The sequence below is a fragment of the Lithobates pipiens genome, unplaced genomic scaffold (genome assembly GCF_037356315.1).
Source record: "Lithobates pipiens isolate NorthernLeopardFrog02 unplaced genomic scaffold, aLitPip1_a1.2 Scaffold_24, whole genome shotgun sequence".
NCBI classification, from domain to species: Eukaryota; Metazoa; Chordata; class Amphibia; order Anura; family Ranidae; genus Lithobates; species Lithobates pipiens.
This window is the reverse complement of record NW_027507786.1, coordinates 16,038,636-16,059,516: the sequence shown is the minus strand read 5'-3', so window position 1 is coordinate 16,059,516 and position 20,881 is coordinate 16,038,636. Positions and strand designations below refer to the sequence as shown.

The 20,881-nt window shown below is 44.3% G+C and overlaps 1 protein-coding gene across 1 annotated transcript in view; it reads right to left on the bottom strand.

Moving 5' to 3' along the window:
* LOC143929683 (vomeronasal type-2 receptor 26-like) overlaps positions 1-10,981 on the bottom strand; it is a 37,338-nt gene extending 26,357 nt beyond the window's left edge. Inside the window, exon 1 of the mRNA XM_077453626.1 lies at positions 9,581-10,981. Coding sequence (XP_077309752.1) covers positions 9,581-10,318 — 738 coding nt within the window. The 5' untranslated portion in view covers positions 10,319-10,981. The remainder of the gene's footprint in view (positions 1-9,580) is intronic.
* Between the last annotated feature and the right edge of the window lie 9,900 nt (positions 10,982-20,881).

The following is a 20,881-nucleotide window of genomic DNA, read 5'->3' as shown; positions in this document are numbered from 1 at the left end:
GCTGGTAACTGTGAAAAGAGAAGAGAGCTGGCAATTAGCCGACAGCTGAGCGGTCAGCCCGGAGGAGGAAAGGCTAAGCCAGCCCTGAGAGTACCCCCCCTCAATGACCCCTCTCCCTCAGAGGGCCACCGGGCTTGAGGGGAAACCGGCTATGGAACTCGCGGAGGAGGACAGAGTCATGTTCTTCAGAGGATGAAACCCAGGAGCGTTCCTCCGGACCGTACCCCTTCCAATGCACCAGGTACTGTATGCATCCACAGAACCTACGGGAGTCAACAATGGATTGTACCTCATACTCCTCATGGTTCCCAACCTGAATAGTGTGAGGACGTGGCACTGAGGTGGTAAATTGGTTACAGACCAATGGTTTCAATAAGGAGACATGAAACACATTTGAGATGCACATACTAGGAGGAAGGTCCAACGCGTAAGCTACTGGGTTACGGAAAGGCCCAATAAACTGGGGTGCAAACTTCAGTGAGGGAACACGAAGCCGGAGGTTGCGAGATTACAGCCAGACCCTGTCCCCAACCTGGTAGGAAGGCGCAGGCAAGCGTCTGCGGTCAGCATGGAGTCTGTACCTATCATTAGCATGACGCAAAGCCTCCTGGACTTGTACCCAAGTGGAACGAAGACCACGGATTTGCTCCTCTAACGCAGGAATACTCTGCGGAACAAACGAGTCAGGCAACATGGAAGGTTGGAAACCATAATTCGCCTTATATGGAGACAATCGGGAGGCAGAGTTCAAGGCACTGTTGTGAGCAAACTCTGCCCAAGGTAATAGGTCAGACCAGTTGTTATGATGGTCAGAAATATAGCAACGTAGGAATTGCTCCAAGGACTGACTGGCTCGTTCTGCGGCCCCATTAGACTGCGGGTGATACACAGAAGAGAACGCAAGCTGGATTCCTAACTGTGCACAATAGGCTCGCCAGAACTGGGAGACAAACTGATTGCCCCTATCTGAGACAATCACCTTGGGTAGCCCATGTAAGCGAAAGATCTCCCGAGCAAAAATGGAAGCCAGTTCCTTAAAGGTGGGCAACTTCTTAAGTGGAATACAATGACACATCTTTGAGAACCTGTCAACCACCATAAGGATAACAGTGTTGCCTTGAGAGTTGGGAAATTCCACAATGAAATCCATAGACAGGTGAGTCCAGGGCCTCTCTCCATTGGGTATGGGTTGTAGGAGGCCCACTAGAAGGTGTCGTGGAGTCTTACTCTGAGCACACACGGAACAGGCAGCTATGAAGGCAGTAATATCAGCCCGTAGACTAGGCCACCAGAATTGTTGGGAGATGGCCCAAATGAGTTGATTCTTCCCAGGATGGCCAGCTGCCTTGGGAGAATGGTAAGTCTGGAGCACTGCAGTACGGAGACTCTCTGGGACAAAGCAGCGGTCACAAGATTTCTCAGGAGGAGCATGGACCTAAACAGAAGAATTTTGTCACCCAAAGGAGAAGTACGACTGGTGTGAACCGTAGCCAAGATATGATCAGGAGGAATCATACAAACCGGAACAGACTCCGACTTGGAAGTGGAGGAAAATTGCCGTGACAAGGCATAAGCCCTTACATTCTTAGTACCGGGTAAAAATTAGACAATGTAATTAAAGCTCGACAAAAAAAGAGCCCATCGCACCCTTCTGGGAGAGAGTCTCTTAGCCTCAGACAAGAATGTAAGATTCTTATGGTCAGTAAGAATAAGAACGGGCACAGTGGTACCTTCAAGGAGATGTCTCCATTCTTTCAGAGCTAAAATGATCACCAACAGCTCTCTGTCACCAATCTCATAATTCCATTCAGCAGGTGACAATTTCTTGGAAAAGTAGCCACATGGATGCATAGCGCTCTCAGAGTTAGGACTAGGGATGAGCTTCGTGTTCGAGTCGAACGTACGTTCGACTCGAACATTGGCTGTTCGGCGAATTCCGAACGTTTGGGCTGTTCGCGTCAAAATTCGAGTGGCGCGCGCGCGGACCACAATGCACTGCGGTGGCGCAGTGCATTGCTGCCCCATGATTGGCCCCATGATTGACCCCGCATGCTTGGCCAATCGCAGCGCCAGCAGCGAGGAGAGCCATGATTGGCCACAGGCATCCTGCCTGTGGCCAATCATAGCTCAGGCTGTGTAGTGCACGCCCCACACTATATAAGGCCGCCTTTGAGGCGGCCTCGTGTAGTGTGTTAGCATCTGAAGCAGTGGGTGTTCTGTGTACCTTCAACACAGTACACACCGATCGTTTTTGGCTGATTTCCTATCTTGCTGCTGTGTAGTGGTTGTTGTCTGTGCCCTGACCGCAGTATACACCACTATATTCACCTCACCTATATAGCTAGTGATCTAGCTTTAACCACTTAACAACTGCCCATTGCCGATTAACGGCTTCAGGGCGGTTGTTTAACTCTGAGAGGCCGTTAATTAACGGCCTCCCAGAATTCTGCTCTCGCGCGCCCCCTGGGGCGCGCACTCGAGAGCATCTGTGACCACGGCTCGTCGCGGCTGTTTACCATGTGATCGCTCCGTCAAATGACGGAGTGATCACTTGTAAACAAACCGGCGTCATGTTATGACGCCGGTTCCTCCCTCCCCTCTCTGTACCGATCAGTACAGCGGAGGGGAAAGAGATCGGTGTCAGCAGCGATGTGGGCTGCATCTGCAGTGCCCACATCGCTGCTCACTGAATTTAACCCCTCAATTCCCTGCCAATACTCTGCAATACCAGTGCATACTCTGCAGTACCCTGCCATTACTCTGCAGTACCCCGCCATTACTCTGCAGTACCCCGCCATTACTCTGCAGTGCAGTACCCTGGCATTACTCTGCAGTACCCTGGCATTACTCTGCAGTACCCCCCATTACTCTGCAGTACCCTGCCATTACTCTGCAGTACCCTGCCATTACTCTGCAGTACCCCGCCATTACTCTGCAGTACCCCACCATTACTCTGCAGTGCAGTACCCTGGCATTACTCTGCAGTACCCTGCCATTACTCTGCAGTACCCCCCATTACTCTGCAGTACCCTGCCATTACTCTGCAGTACCCCCCAATACTCTGCAGTACCCGCCATTACTCTGCAGTACCCCGCCATTACTCTGCAGTGCAGTACCCTGCCATTACTCTGCAGTACCCCCCATTACTCTGCAGTAACCCCCATTACTCTGCAGTACCCTGCCATTACTCTGGTGTACCCCGCCAATACTCTGCAATACCCTGCCATAAATTGCCATACCCAGCCATACTCGGAGATACCCAGCCATACTTGGTGATACCCTGAAATACCCAGCCATAGACGCCCCCCACCCCTCACCGCCCTCCGGTGCTTCTACCAACTCGCCAGTACGATCAAAGCCAGAATCTTTTTTTTATTTTTTATTTCAGGCTTCCCAGCCTAGAGGTGAGATGTGGGGTCATATTGACCCCCAGATTTCACTGTAAAGAGGACCTGTCACCCCATATTCCTATTACAAGGGATGTTTACATTCCTTGTAATAGGAATAAAAGTGATCAAAAATATATTTTTGGGGAAAAAAATGTCAAACTAAAATAAATAAAGTAAAATGAACAATAAAAAAAATAAAATAAAATTAAAGCGCCCATGTCCCCATGTGCTCGCATGCAGAAGCGAACGCATGCGTAAGCCCCGTCCACATATGAAAACGGTGTTCAAACCACACATGTGAGATATCGCCAAGAACGTTAGAGCGAGAGCAATAATTCTAGTCCTAGACCTCCTCTGCAACTCAAAACATGTAACCAGTAAAAAAAAATTTAAAGCGTCGCCTATGGGGATTTTTTAAGTAGCGACGTTTGGCGCCATTCCACGGGCATGTGCAATTTTGAAGAGTGACATGTTTGATATCTATTTACTCAGCATAACTTCATCTTTCACTTTATGCAAACATTGGGCTAACTTTACTGTTTTTTTTGTTTGTTTTTTAAGCACAAAACTGTTTTTTGCCCCAAAAAAACACGTTTGAAAAATTGCTGTGCAAATACCGTGTGAGATAAAAATTTGCAACGACCACCATTGTATTCTCCAGGGTCTTTGCTAAAAAAAAAAATATATATAATGTTTTGGGGTTCTCTGTGATTTTCGAGCAAATAAATGATGATTTTTACATGTAGGAGAGAAATGTCAGAATTGGCCTGGGTGCTCCAGAACGCCTGATGGCGCTCCCTGCATGTTGGGCCTCTGTATGTGGCCACGCTGTGTAAAAGTCTCACACATGTGGTATCGCCCTACTCGGGAGTAATAGCAGAATGTGTTTTGGGGTGTAATTTGTGGTATGCATATGCTGTGTGTGTGAAATAACCTGATAATATGACAATTTTGTGGAAAAAAAAAAAAGGAAATAGGCCGTCAGTACTTCAGGTGTGATCAATTTTCAGATATTGGCACCATAGCTTGTGGACTCTATAACTTTCACAAAGACCAAATAATATCCACCAATTTGTACTTATTTTTACCAAAGATATGTAGTAGTATGAATTTTGGCCAAAATTTATGAAGAAAAAATTACTAATCTGCTAAATTTTATAACAGAAACGAAGAAAAATTCATTTTTTCGCAGAATTTTCGGTCTTTTTTCTTTTATAGCACAAAAAATAAAAAACTGAGAGGTGATTAAATACCACCAAAAGAAAGCTCTATTTGTGTGAAAAAAAGGACAAACATTTCCTATAGGTCCAGTGTTGCATGACTGAGTAATTGTCATTCAAAATGTGAGGGCACCAAAAGCTGAAAATTGGTCTGGTTATTAAGGGTGTTTAAGTGCCCAGTGGTCAAGTGGTTAATAATAGAGCTTGCAGTCAGTAGTGTTAGGAGATAGTGCGTGCTGTCTGCGTGCTCTGTACCCAGTACATACCGCTATAATATAGGGCAGGCCCCTACTTTCAAACATCCAATTTACAAACATCTCCTACTTGCAAACGCAAGGAGACAGCAGCAAGTGAGATGAAAAAAGATGGATGACAAAACAAATTATACAGGGGTGATAACCCTTCCCTATGTTTTCCAAAAAGCTTAAAAATAGTTTTTTGGACTGGAGCTACACTTTAAAAATGTACCAGTTGAAAATTACAAACAGATTCAACTTAACACAACAAACCTACACAGTCCCTGTCTTGTTTGCACCGCCTGTATACTGCTGTTCTGAGTATATAGGGCCTGGGGGCCACACGCATTTCCTTTTTTTAATATGGGTACGGGGTTCCCCTTAATATGCGTACAAGACCCAAATAGGCTGGTAATGGGCAGGGGGGGCTACCCGTGCCATTTTTCTCAATGATTTTCAACCATATTGCAGGAACCAGATATAACATTAAAACCGCAAGCAGTTTTAAATGGTGTTATTTCCGTTTAATGTCATTTTGTGCAGGGACTGTTCTAAACACGGGAAACACGTGGCACTTCATAGGCATACTACAGACACCCCCCAGGCACCATATTTAAAGGAATATTTCACCTTTTTTTTTTCACTTTAATCGTCATTAAAATCAGTTCTCCTGCCAAAACGGCCGTTTTTAAAACTTTTTTTTGCAGTGACCCATGTCCCCTGAGGCAGGAGTCAGGTCCCCAAACCCTTTTTAGGACACTATCTTGCATATTAGCCGTTAAAATTAGCACTTTACATTTCGAACGTTCGAGTCCCATAGACTTCAATGGGGTTCTAACGTTCGTAACGAACGCGGGGGTCGTTCGCAAGTTCTGGTGCGAACCGAACCGGGGGGTGTTCGGCTCATCCCTAGTTAGGACGTTGAGACAGAAGGGCCAGTCTCAGAAGCATCAACTTCTAGGATAAAAGGCAACGTAGGATCAGGATGTGCCAACACAGGAGCAGAAACAAAGGCAGCCTTGAGAGTCTCAAAGGCCTTAATGGACTCCGGAGACCAACTCTGTGGGTTACCGTCCTTTCTGGTCATATCAGTCAGAGGCTTGACCAGAGACAAGAAGTTACAAATAAACTTCCGATAGTAGTTGGCAAAGCCCAGGAAACGCTGCAGAGGACGTAAACCCACGGGTCGAGGCCACTGTAGGACTGCCGACAGTTTCTCTGGGTCCATCGAAAAACCAGCAGTGGAAATGACATAAGAAAAATTACATGAGGCACTTGGCAGCAGAAGCGGAGCATGCAGGAACATCAAAAACCCTTTTAAAGGAGGCCACTGTTATGTACCTGCTGGATGAGCCTGACGTGCAGTGGGAATGCTGTCTCGTACCCCCCCCGGCCCAAGGGCCACCGATGTTGCAACAGTGGCCGCAAGAGCCTGTCGGTGTATGGGTGCCTGGTTCGTCTTTGGTCTTGTCAGTTCAGCTGGTGCAGCAGGAAACAGGAAGCAGGTTGGTAAGCTGGGAAGACACTGAATACGTAGTCAGACAAGACAGGTTTGGTAACAGATGATCAGATGTAGATATAGACGACCGGCAGAGAATGGTCAGGATACAGGCAAAGTTCGGCAACAGGATATCAAGCAGTTCAGAGTAGAGCTTGGTTACAAGGCAAACCAGGGTCAGGATAGCAGAGATCAATCATAGTCAAACAAGCCGGGTCAAACCCAGGAAACAGATCGGATCACAGGAACAGGAAGTCACGGGAACAGGTATGAGCTGCAGACCAGACAGCAAAGACACAGTGCTGCTGAGGTGTTTAAATAAGGCAACCTGTTACCAATCACTGAAATTAGTTTGCACTATTTTAACCCCTAGGTGGCAGATCCATGACAGCCACAAACTGAGGGTAACTCAAGACAACAGGTTTTTGCATCTCCCATAGAGGGTTAGCCCAGGTCAAGGCTCTCTCAGAAAGCAAAGATATCATGAAACCTACTTTGCTTCTGTCCGTGGGAAACGCCTGGGGCAGCATTTCGAAGTATATCTCAACCTAATTGAGAAACCCTCTGCATTGAATTGGATCGCCCCCAAATCGCTGGGGAAGCAGAGAAGAACCAGACATACCTCTTATAGAGATAATACTCGAGGCGGGTGCCCGCACAGAGACTGGCACAACAGCAGGGACAACCTGCAACTCAGGTTGTACCAGAGAAGCCACCGTAGGGGATTCCAGGTGAGCCGTCCGATTCAGGAGCATTTGTAACGCCATGGCAAACTGATCCATGCTGTGATCTTGCTCATCCAATCTGGAAAAAATATTACCAACAAGTGGATTGATTGTATCTTCTGAATTCATGGCCCTCGCGTACTGTTAGAAACCACAAAACAGACTGAGACAGAAGTACAATCAAATCACACTTGTTTATTAATAAAAATAAAAAGGTAAATAGAAAAAAGCATAGTCAAGCATAGCCAGAGTCCAGTAGCCAGATCGGGTAGTCAGCCAGTCCAAAGTTCATAAACCAGATCAGGTAATCAACCAGACCAGGAGTCAGGGATCCAAGGAGAGCAACTGCAAGCAGGATAAGAAGCCAGGAGGGATGTCAGCAAGCCAGTCTTGAAACAAAGAGCAGGCGATGGTTCCTTGTGATGTGACCAACGCGAAGGCAAAGGAAAGAGTGAGCTGGAAGGCTTTAAATAGGCAGGTCAGACGAGCATCATCGGGAACATCTGGTAACTGTGGAAAGAGAAGAGAGCTGGCAATTAGCCGACAGCTGAGCAGCCAGCCCAGAGGAGGAAGAGGATGAAATATCTTGAGAACACCTTAAAGACGAGTTTATGTAACGCTTTTCCAGACTCTGGTAGTTTACTGTCAGCTTCCATATTCCATCATCAGCATCTGCATAATATGGTTGAAGATTATTCAGGGGTGGAAATAAACATGAAGCGCTTTCCAGTAGATGATACACTGGGTGTCTGGGGCATGAGAACAGACCGCTGGCCAGAACTTGCCCAGTATGCAATTGATCTACTGGGCTACCCTGCATCCAACATGCTTTCTGAAGGGGCATTCAGTGCTGCTGGTGGTTTTGTAACAGAAAAAAGAGCACTTTTGTCCACAGACTCCATTGACCGGCTGACAATTGTCAAAATTAAGCAGTCCTGGATTAGCAGCAGCTATCAAGCCCCGGATGCCGATGGCACTGATTAAGTGTTATTGCAATCTTAAATCTCTGCAAGACTGTCTAGGCTACCTAGCTTTGTGAGCATTGATTTTTTTCTTGCAGTAATTCTTTATATAGGTTTCATGGGTACAATTAACCCCCAAGGACCAATTTTTCCGCACCTGTTTGACAGGTACATAACATTTTATTTTTTACAGCAAGTCCAAATCTTACTTTCATCAAGAGTACCTCTAGAAAGTTACTTGGTGAAGGCACCACCATCGCCCAAAGACCAATTTTTCTGCAGCTACATGACAGGGGTGTCAAATTTCATTTTTTTACAGCAAGGCCAATACTTAATTTCATCAAGAGTACCTCTATGAGGGTTATGGTGTGAAGGCATTATCAACACTCAAAATCCAAATTTTTTCCATACCTGTTACTTCTATCCAAAGTCTGCAAAAGAGATACCAGACTTTATCTAAAAAAAATTGTTAATCTTGTCCTGAGTGTATTATAATTTGGCTTCTTCACATAAGGCTTACTCACTGTAGTGCAAAACATTGTTATTTCCATCTAAAGTTTGCCAAAGAAACACCAAAATGTATCCAAAAAATGTATAATCTTGTTCGTGTGCACTAAACTGTGGCCTCATCATAAAGACTGTCTCCCCAAGCCGTTGTTTATTAAATGAAGAAAGCTTGCTTGGAAAATCAATTTAAATGTAATTTTATTTCTTTATAAATGTTAGATTTGCTGCAGCAGGTTCTATACACGGTACAAATGGGCCACTTTACAGGCAGACTAAGGGGCCCCATAGGCCCTATATTTAAAGAAATTTTCATTTTTTATTGTTTTACTTTAAGCATCGTTAAAATCACTGCTCCTTTCAAAACAACCTTTTTTCAAAGTTTTTTTTTTTGCATTGATGTCCCCCAAGGTGGTAGCTGGGCCCACATACCCTTTTTATGGCCAATTACTTGCATATAATACTTCAAAATTAGGACTTTTCATTTTTCAAGTTCGGGTCCTGAAGATTTCAATAGGGTTAGTGGCTTGTGGCAGAACTTTTGTGATGTTCGAGAATTCTGGCATGAACCAAACCGGGGGCAGGGGGTGTTTGGCCCATCTTTAAATATCACATGTTTATAGCACCATTCATTTTTCCTGACACCTAAATATATATCTAGACAAGAGAACAGAAAGAGAGTATGTGAATCCTAGATTTATTTTTCGATATGTTTCATATGCTGCCTCACTATATACAGTTTTATTAAGAATATTCTTTTTTTGTAAATGTGTTTCAAAGTTCCTTAGCCAGAGATCCTAGCAAGTAGCAGAACTTCCTGTTTCAGGTTGACAACACTAAGCTGATGCTTCACAAATTTCAGCAGTGTTGTCAACCTGTTGTACTTACTTCTTTAGTTGACCATTGGGATGGCTATCTGCTATACCTAATATTACAAACAGTAAGCTGCAAGTTGGTCACCTGTCACACATCACGGCTCGTTGACACATCTCCACTGAAGGATTCTAATAAAAGTCTAATCTATTTTTGGCCACATTTCTGCTCACCTTGTGTCTATAATTTCTTTCATCATCTGCCTGACCTTTAAGACAAGAATAATTCTGAGATGAGTACAGAACTTGTAGAGCATTACCCGCGATTTCCACCGCACGATACACAGGATCTGTAGTAATGTTAGATGAATAATCTCCGGAGTCCGGTAAATGTTCCTGACCTGTACAATTGTGAAGAGAAATACAATACAATTTTTCATACAAAGTATCTTTTTTTTTGTTCCCTGACAAGCAGAAAAGTTTTGTCATCCACAGATTTTCAAGTAACTTGTCTTTTGGGCGGATCATTGGATGGAAACCATCAAGAAAATTCTTAAAATTCTGATCAGCTTCAGACCAAAAGTTCAAGGATAAACTACAATTCAAAATCTCCGGATACTTTTCTATGAGAGGAATATTTGTGGCCCAATTAGGAGGGAGGATGAATGTTACATCCCTGTATAATCTTCTCAGCGAGGAATGAAACATGGTATCATGATATGTTCCACAGAGTATGATCACTTTTACAGATGATCTCTTAATGGTGCTATATGCGTTTTCGAAACTACGACTTTCAGGCATTAATACATTGATACCAGTTGTTATCATAAAGGCCACACAATACCTACGACTCAACAAAATACGTAATAACCAAGATGATTCTCTTGCTCCACTTTCATCTGCAGATGATATTATTCCAACCCAAGTCCATCCAAAATGTCTCAGTAATTCTGCTACATAATGATAAATCATAAAGTCATCTTGGACTGCATGGTAAAAAGAGGGAACGCTAGCTCTGTTGGTCAAAGTATGATCCACTGCCCCATAACTGATCTAAAACACAGGACGATGTGTTTCAACATTTTGGCTAAAACTTTCAAGAAATGGCTAAGCTTCAAAGGATTTAGGAAGAAGCACTTTTTCTAAAATGAGATTTGCTAAACATTCTCTAAACATTTACATACAAATCCTTAGTTGCATCCATGAAATACATCCACATAAAGAATAACCTGCACATTCAGTGGGCCAAGCAACATATACCCTCATTCACCAAAATCTGCACTTCAGCTGGAAAAGTGACATTCACTTAATAGCCACCTAAAAACTTTTTTTCTTGCAGATCCATAAAGCCATAAAGATTGCCTCCCTTTGAGGGACACTAGTGGAAACTTTGCATGACTACTGCCTTTCAATCCCTTCTGTCACTGACAATTGGAATACAACTAATGATCAGTATCCAAATATGACATAGTGATCACATGCAGGTTATGGTCCTCATTGACAAAAAAAAGCTTTCAGCCTACAGCTAACCATTGTCACTTTTACGCCAACAGTTTTTTTGTTTTTAGGGTAAAGGTTCCTTTACCTGTAGGAGGTGTTTTCAGCTATGGTCCAACATTATGCGAGAGCCAACAGTTGAGGGATATGGCAATACACAGTGTGGAACACCATAGAAAAACACAAGGACGCGTTAGGAGCCTTTTAGGTTTTTTAAGTTATCTTTACCAATGCCAGATCCTCTGCTGGGATCAAAATGAAAAGAGCTAAATTATGTTTACTATTCATGATTACTGATTACTAGTCACTGCTTATGTGTCTGTGCTCTCTGAAGGAGCAATGGATATAGTGGAGAGTACAGGTATATATATATATATGATGCAGTCTGCGGCGTATGGTCTGCGCACTGACAGGCTGACTCCCCACCCCTTCAACCTCTTCAGCAATGCTGGCAGCACTCATACGTCTATTTCCCAAAGACAATCTCTGGATATGACTCTGAGCATGTGCACTCAACTTCTTTGGTGAACCATGGTGAGGCCTGTTCTGAATGGAACCTATTCTGTTAAACTGCCGTATGGTCTTGGCCACCGTTTTGCAGCTCAGTTTCAGGTTAGGGAAAGGGAGTGTCACCGCTCCAGGAGGATCAACCAGCAGTAAACCTCTTCACCAGTATTGGAAGCCACGGGTGCTGGCAATGCTATAACAATAGGTAGGAAATTGTTCTGGACAGCCACACACAATCATGAGCTATAATTAAGCAATGTTTGTAGCGCGAAACATGTCACTTTCTTGTTCTGCTGTGACATGTACTCTTGGATTTTGTTTTTTTAATAAAAGGAATTTTGCATCAGAGTTTGGTTGTCCTGAACAATTTCCTATCTATAGCTCAGTTTCAGGGTCTTGGCAATCTTCTTATAGCCTAGGCCATCTTTATTTAAAGCAACAATTATTTTTTCAGATCCTCAAAGAGTTCTTTGCCATGAGGTGCCATGCTGAACTTCCAGTGACGGGTATGGGAGAGTGAGAGAGATAACACCAAATTTAACACACCTGCTCCCCATTCATACCTGAGACCTTGTAACATTTACTAGTCAAATGACAACGGGGCGGGAAAATGGCTAATTGGGCCCAATTTGGAAATTTCCACTTAGGGGTGTACTCACTTATATATATATTTAGGTTTTTAATTGTACCTGTATGCTTATGCATATGACAGCTATGCTGAACTTCTGTAATGTTGAAAAGTTTTCTGAAAATGTTTATGCAAAAAAATAAATAACAGATGAGACTGACACAACAGCCCTGATATACCAGACTTCAGACATAATTCATGTAATAATACTCACATGCATGTAGTTATATACAAATAACAGCTGATATATAGGCAAGGTTGTGGTTAAACTCTGGTCTCCAATAAAACCAGCTAATTTCTGGTGGTCTCGGAAGGAATAATTTGGAATAGTCTGTCCCGGTCCGGATAAAATCTGTAAAACACTTTTTATGGCTTTTCTGGGATCAGAACACGAGTCATAAAGATGATATCCTAGAGTCACATTAGGCAGGATTGTTGGATTTTTATTAATTTGGTCAATGGCAAAAAGGAACATTTGAATATTCTTGTAGTAATGTTGCATAGGTCTGTTAATATAATGGATTCATAATATGGGTACAAGAAGTCATCAGTTTCCTAACACTTTTTGGTCTAATACCAAAATGGAAATGAAAAAAGCTTATACCAACCCATTAAAGTTGAACTTAGACAGATACAGAAATCAGTATTGTTTCAGTTAATATCTCATAAACTGGCTTACCAATGGGGATGAGCTTCAGATTCAAGTGATTGAACCTGAAGCTGATTGAAATGAGTTCAACCTTAACCCAAGCTGTTTGTCATTTGCTGAATGGACAAAATAAATGGCTAGTATTGGTCAGTTCACCCACCACCTGAATCATTGGCTACTGCAGAAGGAAGTAATTTAATGGTGGTATCAGTACAGCCACTAACCGATGACAGTTTCAGGCTGCCCACCATCTTTGTTTTAAATTGTGACCAATCCAGCAGCTATCCTGGGTGATTTCATTGATCAGATATTATCATAGCCCAGTCCTTTCCTTATGGATTTTGAAGGGGGCATCACACAAAAAACTAAATAAAATATGGGATGCAGTCCTCCTGGAATCAACTCCAGACCATTATGTGTAGCCTGGCTGGACAGGAATGGGAAAGGGGCAGCTAACAGGCGACCACCATCCTGAACCATAGCAAACCATTCTACTTTCAACACCAGGAAGTAAACTTGTCGGGGCGTAAAATTTATCTGTTTGTTCTGCAGGAGGATTACTGAACTGTTCTTAAGTGTTCTGGCGCCATATGGAGAGGAGCTGGGTTGCATTGGCTCACATTGCACTCCTCGTTTACCTGCTGCTACAACACTGCCCAGGGGAACTTTATGGATCGCTTTGCAGAGCGATCACTCCTTCACAAAGTCATGTCTTCTCAAACAGCCACAGGGGACACAGTTCCCAATGTAGCCAATATGGCGCCCATTGTTTACATTGACTCTGGCACCTCAGTGGCAGACGGAGCAGCTGATCTCCCCTATTGAAGATGAAGCTGCAGAAGTATCTGCAGTGGTGGCTAGACTCTCTAACATTCAAAGGGAGCTTCAAGATAAGGTTAATGACCTGGAAAATCAATCACGATGCAACAATTTGAGCATCATAGGGCTACCAGAATCCTACACATTCCACTTCTGCCCCAGAACAGTTGGGTCTCGGCTCAAAATGCCTGGTGAAGCATGCTCATCAGATTGGGCACACTCAGAGTCCCATTTCAAGCCTTGAATGCTAATTGTCCTCTGCCTCAATTATGCCAACAAACATGCCATTCTTTAAAAAATCCTGTGGATATGTAATCTTTCCATTGATCATCTGCTACTACTTTTTGCTGACTACTCCATTTAGGTGCTGCTCCAACAGAAAGCCTTAACATCCATCTGCTCCTCCCTCTACAACAACTATGTCAAATTTGCCTTGGCATGCCTGGCTGTTCTCCATATTCAACCCTCCACTGGACATTCTCCTTCATATCTCCCTCGGAGGTGGAGCACTACCTCAACACTACTCAGCTCACTGCTATGGATCAAGAAGAATATTCCCCCTCTCATGGACCCTCCTCCCCTCGAAGATCTGCTTTATCCTCATGGAATCCACAAAGCCCTCAGAATCTCTGTAAACTGCTGAACTGCTCTACCTAAGCTTACACTTGGTTTACTCTAACTGTTTGTTAACGCTCTCTGGTTGGTTTTTAGTTTGTTTTCTTATCTGCTAGATACTACAATTTGGTTTCTCTCTTGGAACATATGGGCTCTCCCCATTATGGGAAGTAGGGATCTGGCCCATTTTATTTCTCTTGTGTAAGCTCCCTTATATTTGCCTTCACCAATTGCCATTTCATCTGCCGCACAGGCACCTTAAATTACTGGATTCTCCCTCCTTCCCCTCGCTCTCCCCCTCCTCCTCTCCCTTTCCTTCTATCCTTCCATCCTACTATCTTTTCCCTACACCCTCTTCCCCTCCTTGGAGCTGTTCAATGCTCTTTGTCCTAAAGGAAGCACCCACTGCGGGAGCATTCTGGGAGTTAGCTCCATGTGGAAAGAGATAAATTCCATAATGTTCTGTTGGAGGCCTATCCTCCTTGTTGCTTCTGCTTTGCCTAATTTTTTATTTGCTTTTTTTTCTTTATTTTTGTAAGATTCTTCCAGTACAACAATGATTCCGGACTCAACAGGGCTTAATGCAGTATTGCCCTTTTTTGGGCTGTTTCACTTCACTTCATTGCAACGGCCATGGCTCCTTTGGATGCTGGGGATCATCTTAAGGTAATTCTGTGGGTTGTTAAGGGCTGCGTTCCCCTAATAAATGCATGCAAATTTTGTGACATCTGAAACACCTGTGGACAGATATTGTTCTACTTCAGGAGACTCATCTGGTAGCAGACGACCCTTTAACACCTCTTTAATCTTCTTGGCGGTGATTTTAATTCAGTTATGCACCCCACCAAGGATCGTACCCCGAGCCTCAATTGACGGACGCCTCAGACCACAGCCTCCACTATGCTTGCCCACTCAATCTCTAGTGAGCAAGCATACATATCTTAGATGTATGGTCCACTTCTCATCCTACCGACTTTAAATATCCCCTTTCTGTTCCTCTGCCCTGCTTCCTCTGGTGACCTCCTCTGACATAGGTGACATGGTCATCTCGGACCACAGTTCTATCATCTTGCAGCTGTTGGGGCTCAAATCCCCTCGTACCATGGGCAAGTGGCACTTCCTCTTCTACCTTGTAAACAACGACTTCAAACACAACCTGATGGCTGCATGGGTGGAATTTGCTGTAACCAATAGAGCCCATCTGACTACCCCTTATCTATTTTGGGAACCTGGCAAGATTTTTCTCAGATTTTTTTGAGGAGTCACTGGGAGCAGCAGATCCCTGTCATGTCACTAGGCAGAACAGGGATATGTCTTGTTCACAGTTCCCCGTTCTGCCTCTCCTTGCCGACATCACAGGACATAGCATCTGTGGGACTCCCAGGCACACTCCCGCGGCGCACCCGCTATCCTGATTTTGTGAACTGACGTAAAGGTATATACATTTGCATAGGAGAGCCATTCTGCCGATGTATAACGACTATAGCGTATAGAGAGTCAATTTAAATGGGATTTGACTCTGTTTATTTCTTATATTTAAAGGATTTTTTTTCATTGCTACACTTTAAGCTCCTGGAAAAAAGATTGGTTTAAAAAATAAAATAAAAATATATATATATATATATTGATACATGTCTCCCAGGTCAGTACCCAGACCCCCATACTCCTTTCATGGCCAATTATTTGCATGTAAGACTTCAAAATGGTCACTTTTGAATTATCCTGTTCGGCTCCTATAGACTTGAATGGGATTTGCCATTCAGGTTAGAAAATTTCCCCTGTTTGGGAGTACTGCTGCAAACTGAACAGGGGGGTGTGTGGCCCATCCCTACTCCCCAGTCAATAAACTTAGTAAAATTTATCTGTGAAGTCTGATTGGGTTGAACTCTGTTGTAGTATAATAGCAATAATATGCACGGCCTAATTGCCCTACAACTAGCCTGACCCAAAAAGTGAGAAAAAAATCAGCTTGAATCAGAAGCTTCCCACAGAGGTATGTGTGATGGATTTCATTTTGTATCATTACTGTAAACCTGAGAATAGGGAAGACCTTCAGGTCGGGTTAGATAAGAGTTGTAACCCAACAGCTTGTTTGCTGAGATATTTGAGTTATTGAAAGATTCACCTTAGTGTCTATATGGTAGAAAACATGTAAATCAAAAGACTGGAAAACTCTTTTGGGCTTAAAGTGACTGTGAACGGTCCCTGCAATAGAAGTGCAATTGATTGATGAAATATATGTAATTTCTGCAACAGGGCAGAGGTAGGAGACATGAGTCTTCAGAGAGATCAGTAGATTTCTTCTTCTACAGCAGAGTACTTTCATTTGTTTTTCTGATAGGGTCACTTTTAGAGATTGTTTTATAGACAAATGTAAAGACTTTTCTACCAACTTAGAGAGAATTTTCTTGCATCAGTAAAAACAACACAGTCACTTGTTTTGAATAAAGGGAGCAAATGATATGTACAATGCAGCAATACATAAGCCGTCAACCAGTAATCTGGCATCATAAATTGTGTTTGTTAGACGTGATTGTTGCAATTGTTCAGTTCATCATTATTTCATTACCTTACAGATATGAGTATCAAAAGGCTTTTTTGTTCAAGTTACTTACTTTATACAGAACATTCTAGTAAGATTCGGCTTCTCAGGGATCTTGTACCCGGCCATGAGACAGTTGACGGTGAAGACTCCTCCGATGATGATGTCTCCATCCTGAACATATTCATAATCCTCGTACGCTGGTTCAATTTGGAGGTGACAAGCTGGTGATGGACTGTGGATATTGATCAGACATAATGTTAAACACATTAATAAAACAGGCCACATTGTTTTACAAAAGGAAATGTTTCCATAAATCCGAACAAATGCAGAGGGAAAAAATCTGTACACCACATTACATAGTGTGAGCTGCCGTGTCTGTCGGTGCAGCAGGTCGGAGCCCTCTGTGCTCGGTTTATAAAGACGTGAAGTGCAGAGATTTAGATCCTCGAGTTTTTTTAGTTGTAGAAAAGAGGAAAATAGGTCTTTGTATTTTAGTTAAAGCTTTGGTTTGCTTAAAATTTACATGAAAAGATTTTCTAAAAACAATAGTTAAATAGAAAATAAAGCATTTCTAATAAAATATGTAATGTGATAAAAAGCATTTTTCTCTTTCTTTTCATGATTCCGTGTTTGTTCTGTTTTCTTGCCCATTTGATGCTCTTAAGCCTTCCATACATTGTGATAACATAAACAAATTGAACTGTTTACAGTCAAGTCAATCTTGATGCCAACTATACCCAATGTATAAGCAGATTCTTAACCCTAGGCTCTCACCCTAGTGACTGGGATATGTCAAAATTGCAACCACCTTTCCAGCAGGATCATCTAAGCCTCAGAATCCTGAAATAGATTTCCCGGAAATTCAGTTATAGAGGGGTTTGGTAACTCAGGTCATATCCATGGTTCATTATTACTCAGTATTATTACTCAGTCCAACATCAGAAAGGGAACTTCTTGACTTCAGAGGCCTCTTGATTCTCAGTAGCTCCCGGCACTGCCGACACTCCACCAGGCCAATGGGATCCTGAAGCCCTAAGCAGCCAGTCTGCTTCAAGTAATGGTAAACCCAAGAGCACTACTCCATCACAGTGCCATCCTTTGTACAGGCCAACTAGCCTCAAGTACCCTGTCCATTATTCCAAGCAGCATATGCTCCAACAGGTGGACAAGACGTACAGTGTCACTGATGCATGCACTGTCACTGCTCACCATCCTTGTGGCCTCCTCAAACGGTGACAGGACAGTGCATGCATCCCTGATCATGCCCCACTGGCGTGGTGAGAAAAAACCGAGCTCCCCTGACCCTGTACTGGTACTGTAGTCACATAGGTACTCATTGATGGCCCTCTGCTGCATGTGCAGCCGCTGTAGCATGGCCAACGTTGAGTTCCATCTGGTGTGCATGTCACATATAAGGCTGTTCTTGGGCAGGTTCAACTCTTTTTGGAGCTCAGCCAGCCGAGCACTGGCATTAAATGATTAGCGGAAATGAACACAGACTTTCCTGGCCTGCTTCAGGCTGGGTACCTGCCCAAGAACCGCTTCACCACCAGGTTAAGGACGTGAGCCACACAGGGCACATGGGTCAGTTGTCCCTGTCGGAGGGCGGAGAGGAGGTTGGTGCCATTGTCGCAACCACCTCTCAGCCTACCCCTGCAGAGCTGACAAAATATCTGCCCCAGAATGGCTCCTGTCCCCCAAACAAACCAGCACAAGCACGGCATGGCATCTTTTTGCCTGTGTACTTGCGTAGCCCTTGAACGCCTATGGAGCACTGCTGGTTCCGAGGACAGAGCATTAGAAGAGGCCATGGAGAAAGAAGAAGAGGATGGGGTGGAGTAGAGATGTGTGTCACAACCAGTAGTAGCATTTTGGAAACGTGGTGGCGCAACAACCTCCAACACTACTGCACCTTGTCCTGTACCCTTCCCAGCTTCTCAGAAGAGTAACCCAATGAGCCGTGAAAGATAGGTAACGTCCCTGTCCATGCCTGCTGGACCATGAGTCAGCGGTAATATGCACCTTACCGCTGACCACCCTGTCCAGCAAGGCAAGGACATTGCCTTCCACATGCCAGTAGAGAGCTGGAATCGCCTTCCGTGAGAAAAAGTGATGTTTAGGGACCTGCCACTGAGGAACAGTACATTGCACAAACTCACAAAAAGGGGGTGGAGTCTACCAACTGAAAAGGCAGCAGTTGAAGTGCTAGCAATTTAGCCAAGCTAGCATTCAACTGCTGGGCATGTGGATGGCTGGGAGTGAACTTCTTTCTATGGTCCAGCAGCTGGGGCAGGGAAATTTGCCTGCCATAATCGGACTTCGGTGTACTGCTAGCAGAGTGCCCGCAAGCACTTGGCTGTGACACACCTAATTCTACACCTTTATTCCTCTCAGTGCAGGTTTCAGAGAGGACTGAAGGTCTAATGGGGATGGAGATCCCAGATGATGAGGAGCAAAGAGAGGTCCGCTTTGTTCTTTGGTGTGGCTCTTTAAGGTACACTTGTCAACGAGCTGCATGGCAGGTCAACATATGTCTGGTCAAGCATGTGGTGCCCAAGCGGCTAATATTTTGACCACGCGAGATACGCTTGAGACATATGTTGCAAATAGCAGTGGTGCGATCTGATGCACTCGCCTCAAAAAAGGCCCACACCAAAGAACTTTTGGAATAACGTGCAGAGGCAGCACCCTGCACAGGCGGAGCTCTGCGGTGTGATGCAATCGGTGTGCTGCCCCTAAGATGGCCCCTGGAGAAGATGTGCCTCCTCCCCCACCTCCTCCTCCTACTCCTCCTCCTCTCTCCTATCAGGCACCCACGTGGAGTCAGTGACCTCATCACCCCCTCCCTCTTTATCACTGGAGCAAACCTGGCAGTATGCTGCAGTTTGTGGAAGATGACTGCCAGATTGTGCTCTTTCTTGAGCATCCCCTCTGTCTGCGCTCATGCTACTGCCTTCCTCTAGCTGAGTACCATAATCACAGCCTTCAAAACACTGGGCATCCTCTTGGAGCATGTACCCAACACTGTGCTCAAACAGTTTGGGAGACTCCTCAGGAGGACATGGTGTCTAAGGAAGGAGTGACTGATGATGACATTGAGATGAGGGAAGAGGATGCATTGGCAGCTGCTTTGCTAGTACCCTGAGCCTGGGTGAGAGAGGATGAGGAGGATGAAGAGGGCTTGGTCATCCACTCTACCAAGTCTTCGGCATGATGTGGCTCAACACGTCCAGCTGATGAAAATAAGGACAAGCGTGTCCCATGGCCACGTGCTGATGACAATGCACAGCATCCACTACCAGCACTGTTTTCTCTAGACAAAGAGCCTGCTTGCCCTCTTTTATTGGCTTGTGCCTGTTTGCCTCTCCTTGTTGGCCTTCCAGACATGGTAATGGCCTGCATGGAGATGGGAAAACCAGCAATTGGTTAGTGTATATTGTGCTGGAGGCACACAACACTCACTAACTCCTGAAGGTGCCTGTATGAGAGAACACCAGCAATAAAGGGTAGATACAGGTGTATACTGAGCTGGAGGCACACAACACCCACTAACTACTGCAGATGCCTGTATGAGAGAACACCAGCAAAAAAGGGTAGATACAGGTGTATACTGTGCTGTGCTGGAGGCACACAACACCCACTAACTCCTGAAGATGGCTCTATTAGAGAACAGCAATAAAGGGTAGATACAGGTGTATACTGCGCTGGAGGCCAACAACACCCACTAACTCCTGCAGATGGCTGTATTAGAGAACACCAGCAATAAAGGGTAGAAATAGGTGTATATTGTGCTGTGCTGGAGGCACACAACACCCACTAACTCCTGAAGATGGCTGTTTTGGAGAACACCAGCAATAAAGGGTAGAAATAGGTGAATATTGTGCTGTGCTGGAGGCACACAACACCCACTAACTCCTGCAGATGCCTTTATAAGAGAACACCAGCAATAAAGGGTAGATACAGGTGTATACAGTTCTGTACTGGAGGAACACAACACCCACTAACTCCCGAAGATGGCTGTATTAGAGAACTCCAGCAATAAAGGGTAGATACAGGTGTATACTGTGCTGTGCTGGAGGTACACAAAACCCACTAACTCCTGCAGATGCCTTTATTATAGAACATCAGCAATAAAGGGTAAATACAGATGTATACTGTGATGTGCTGGAGGCACACACAACTTCCAATAACTCCTGCAGATGGCTCTATTAGAGAACACCAGCAATAAAGGGTAGATACGGGTGTATACTGCGCTGGAAGCACACAACACCCACT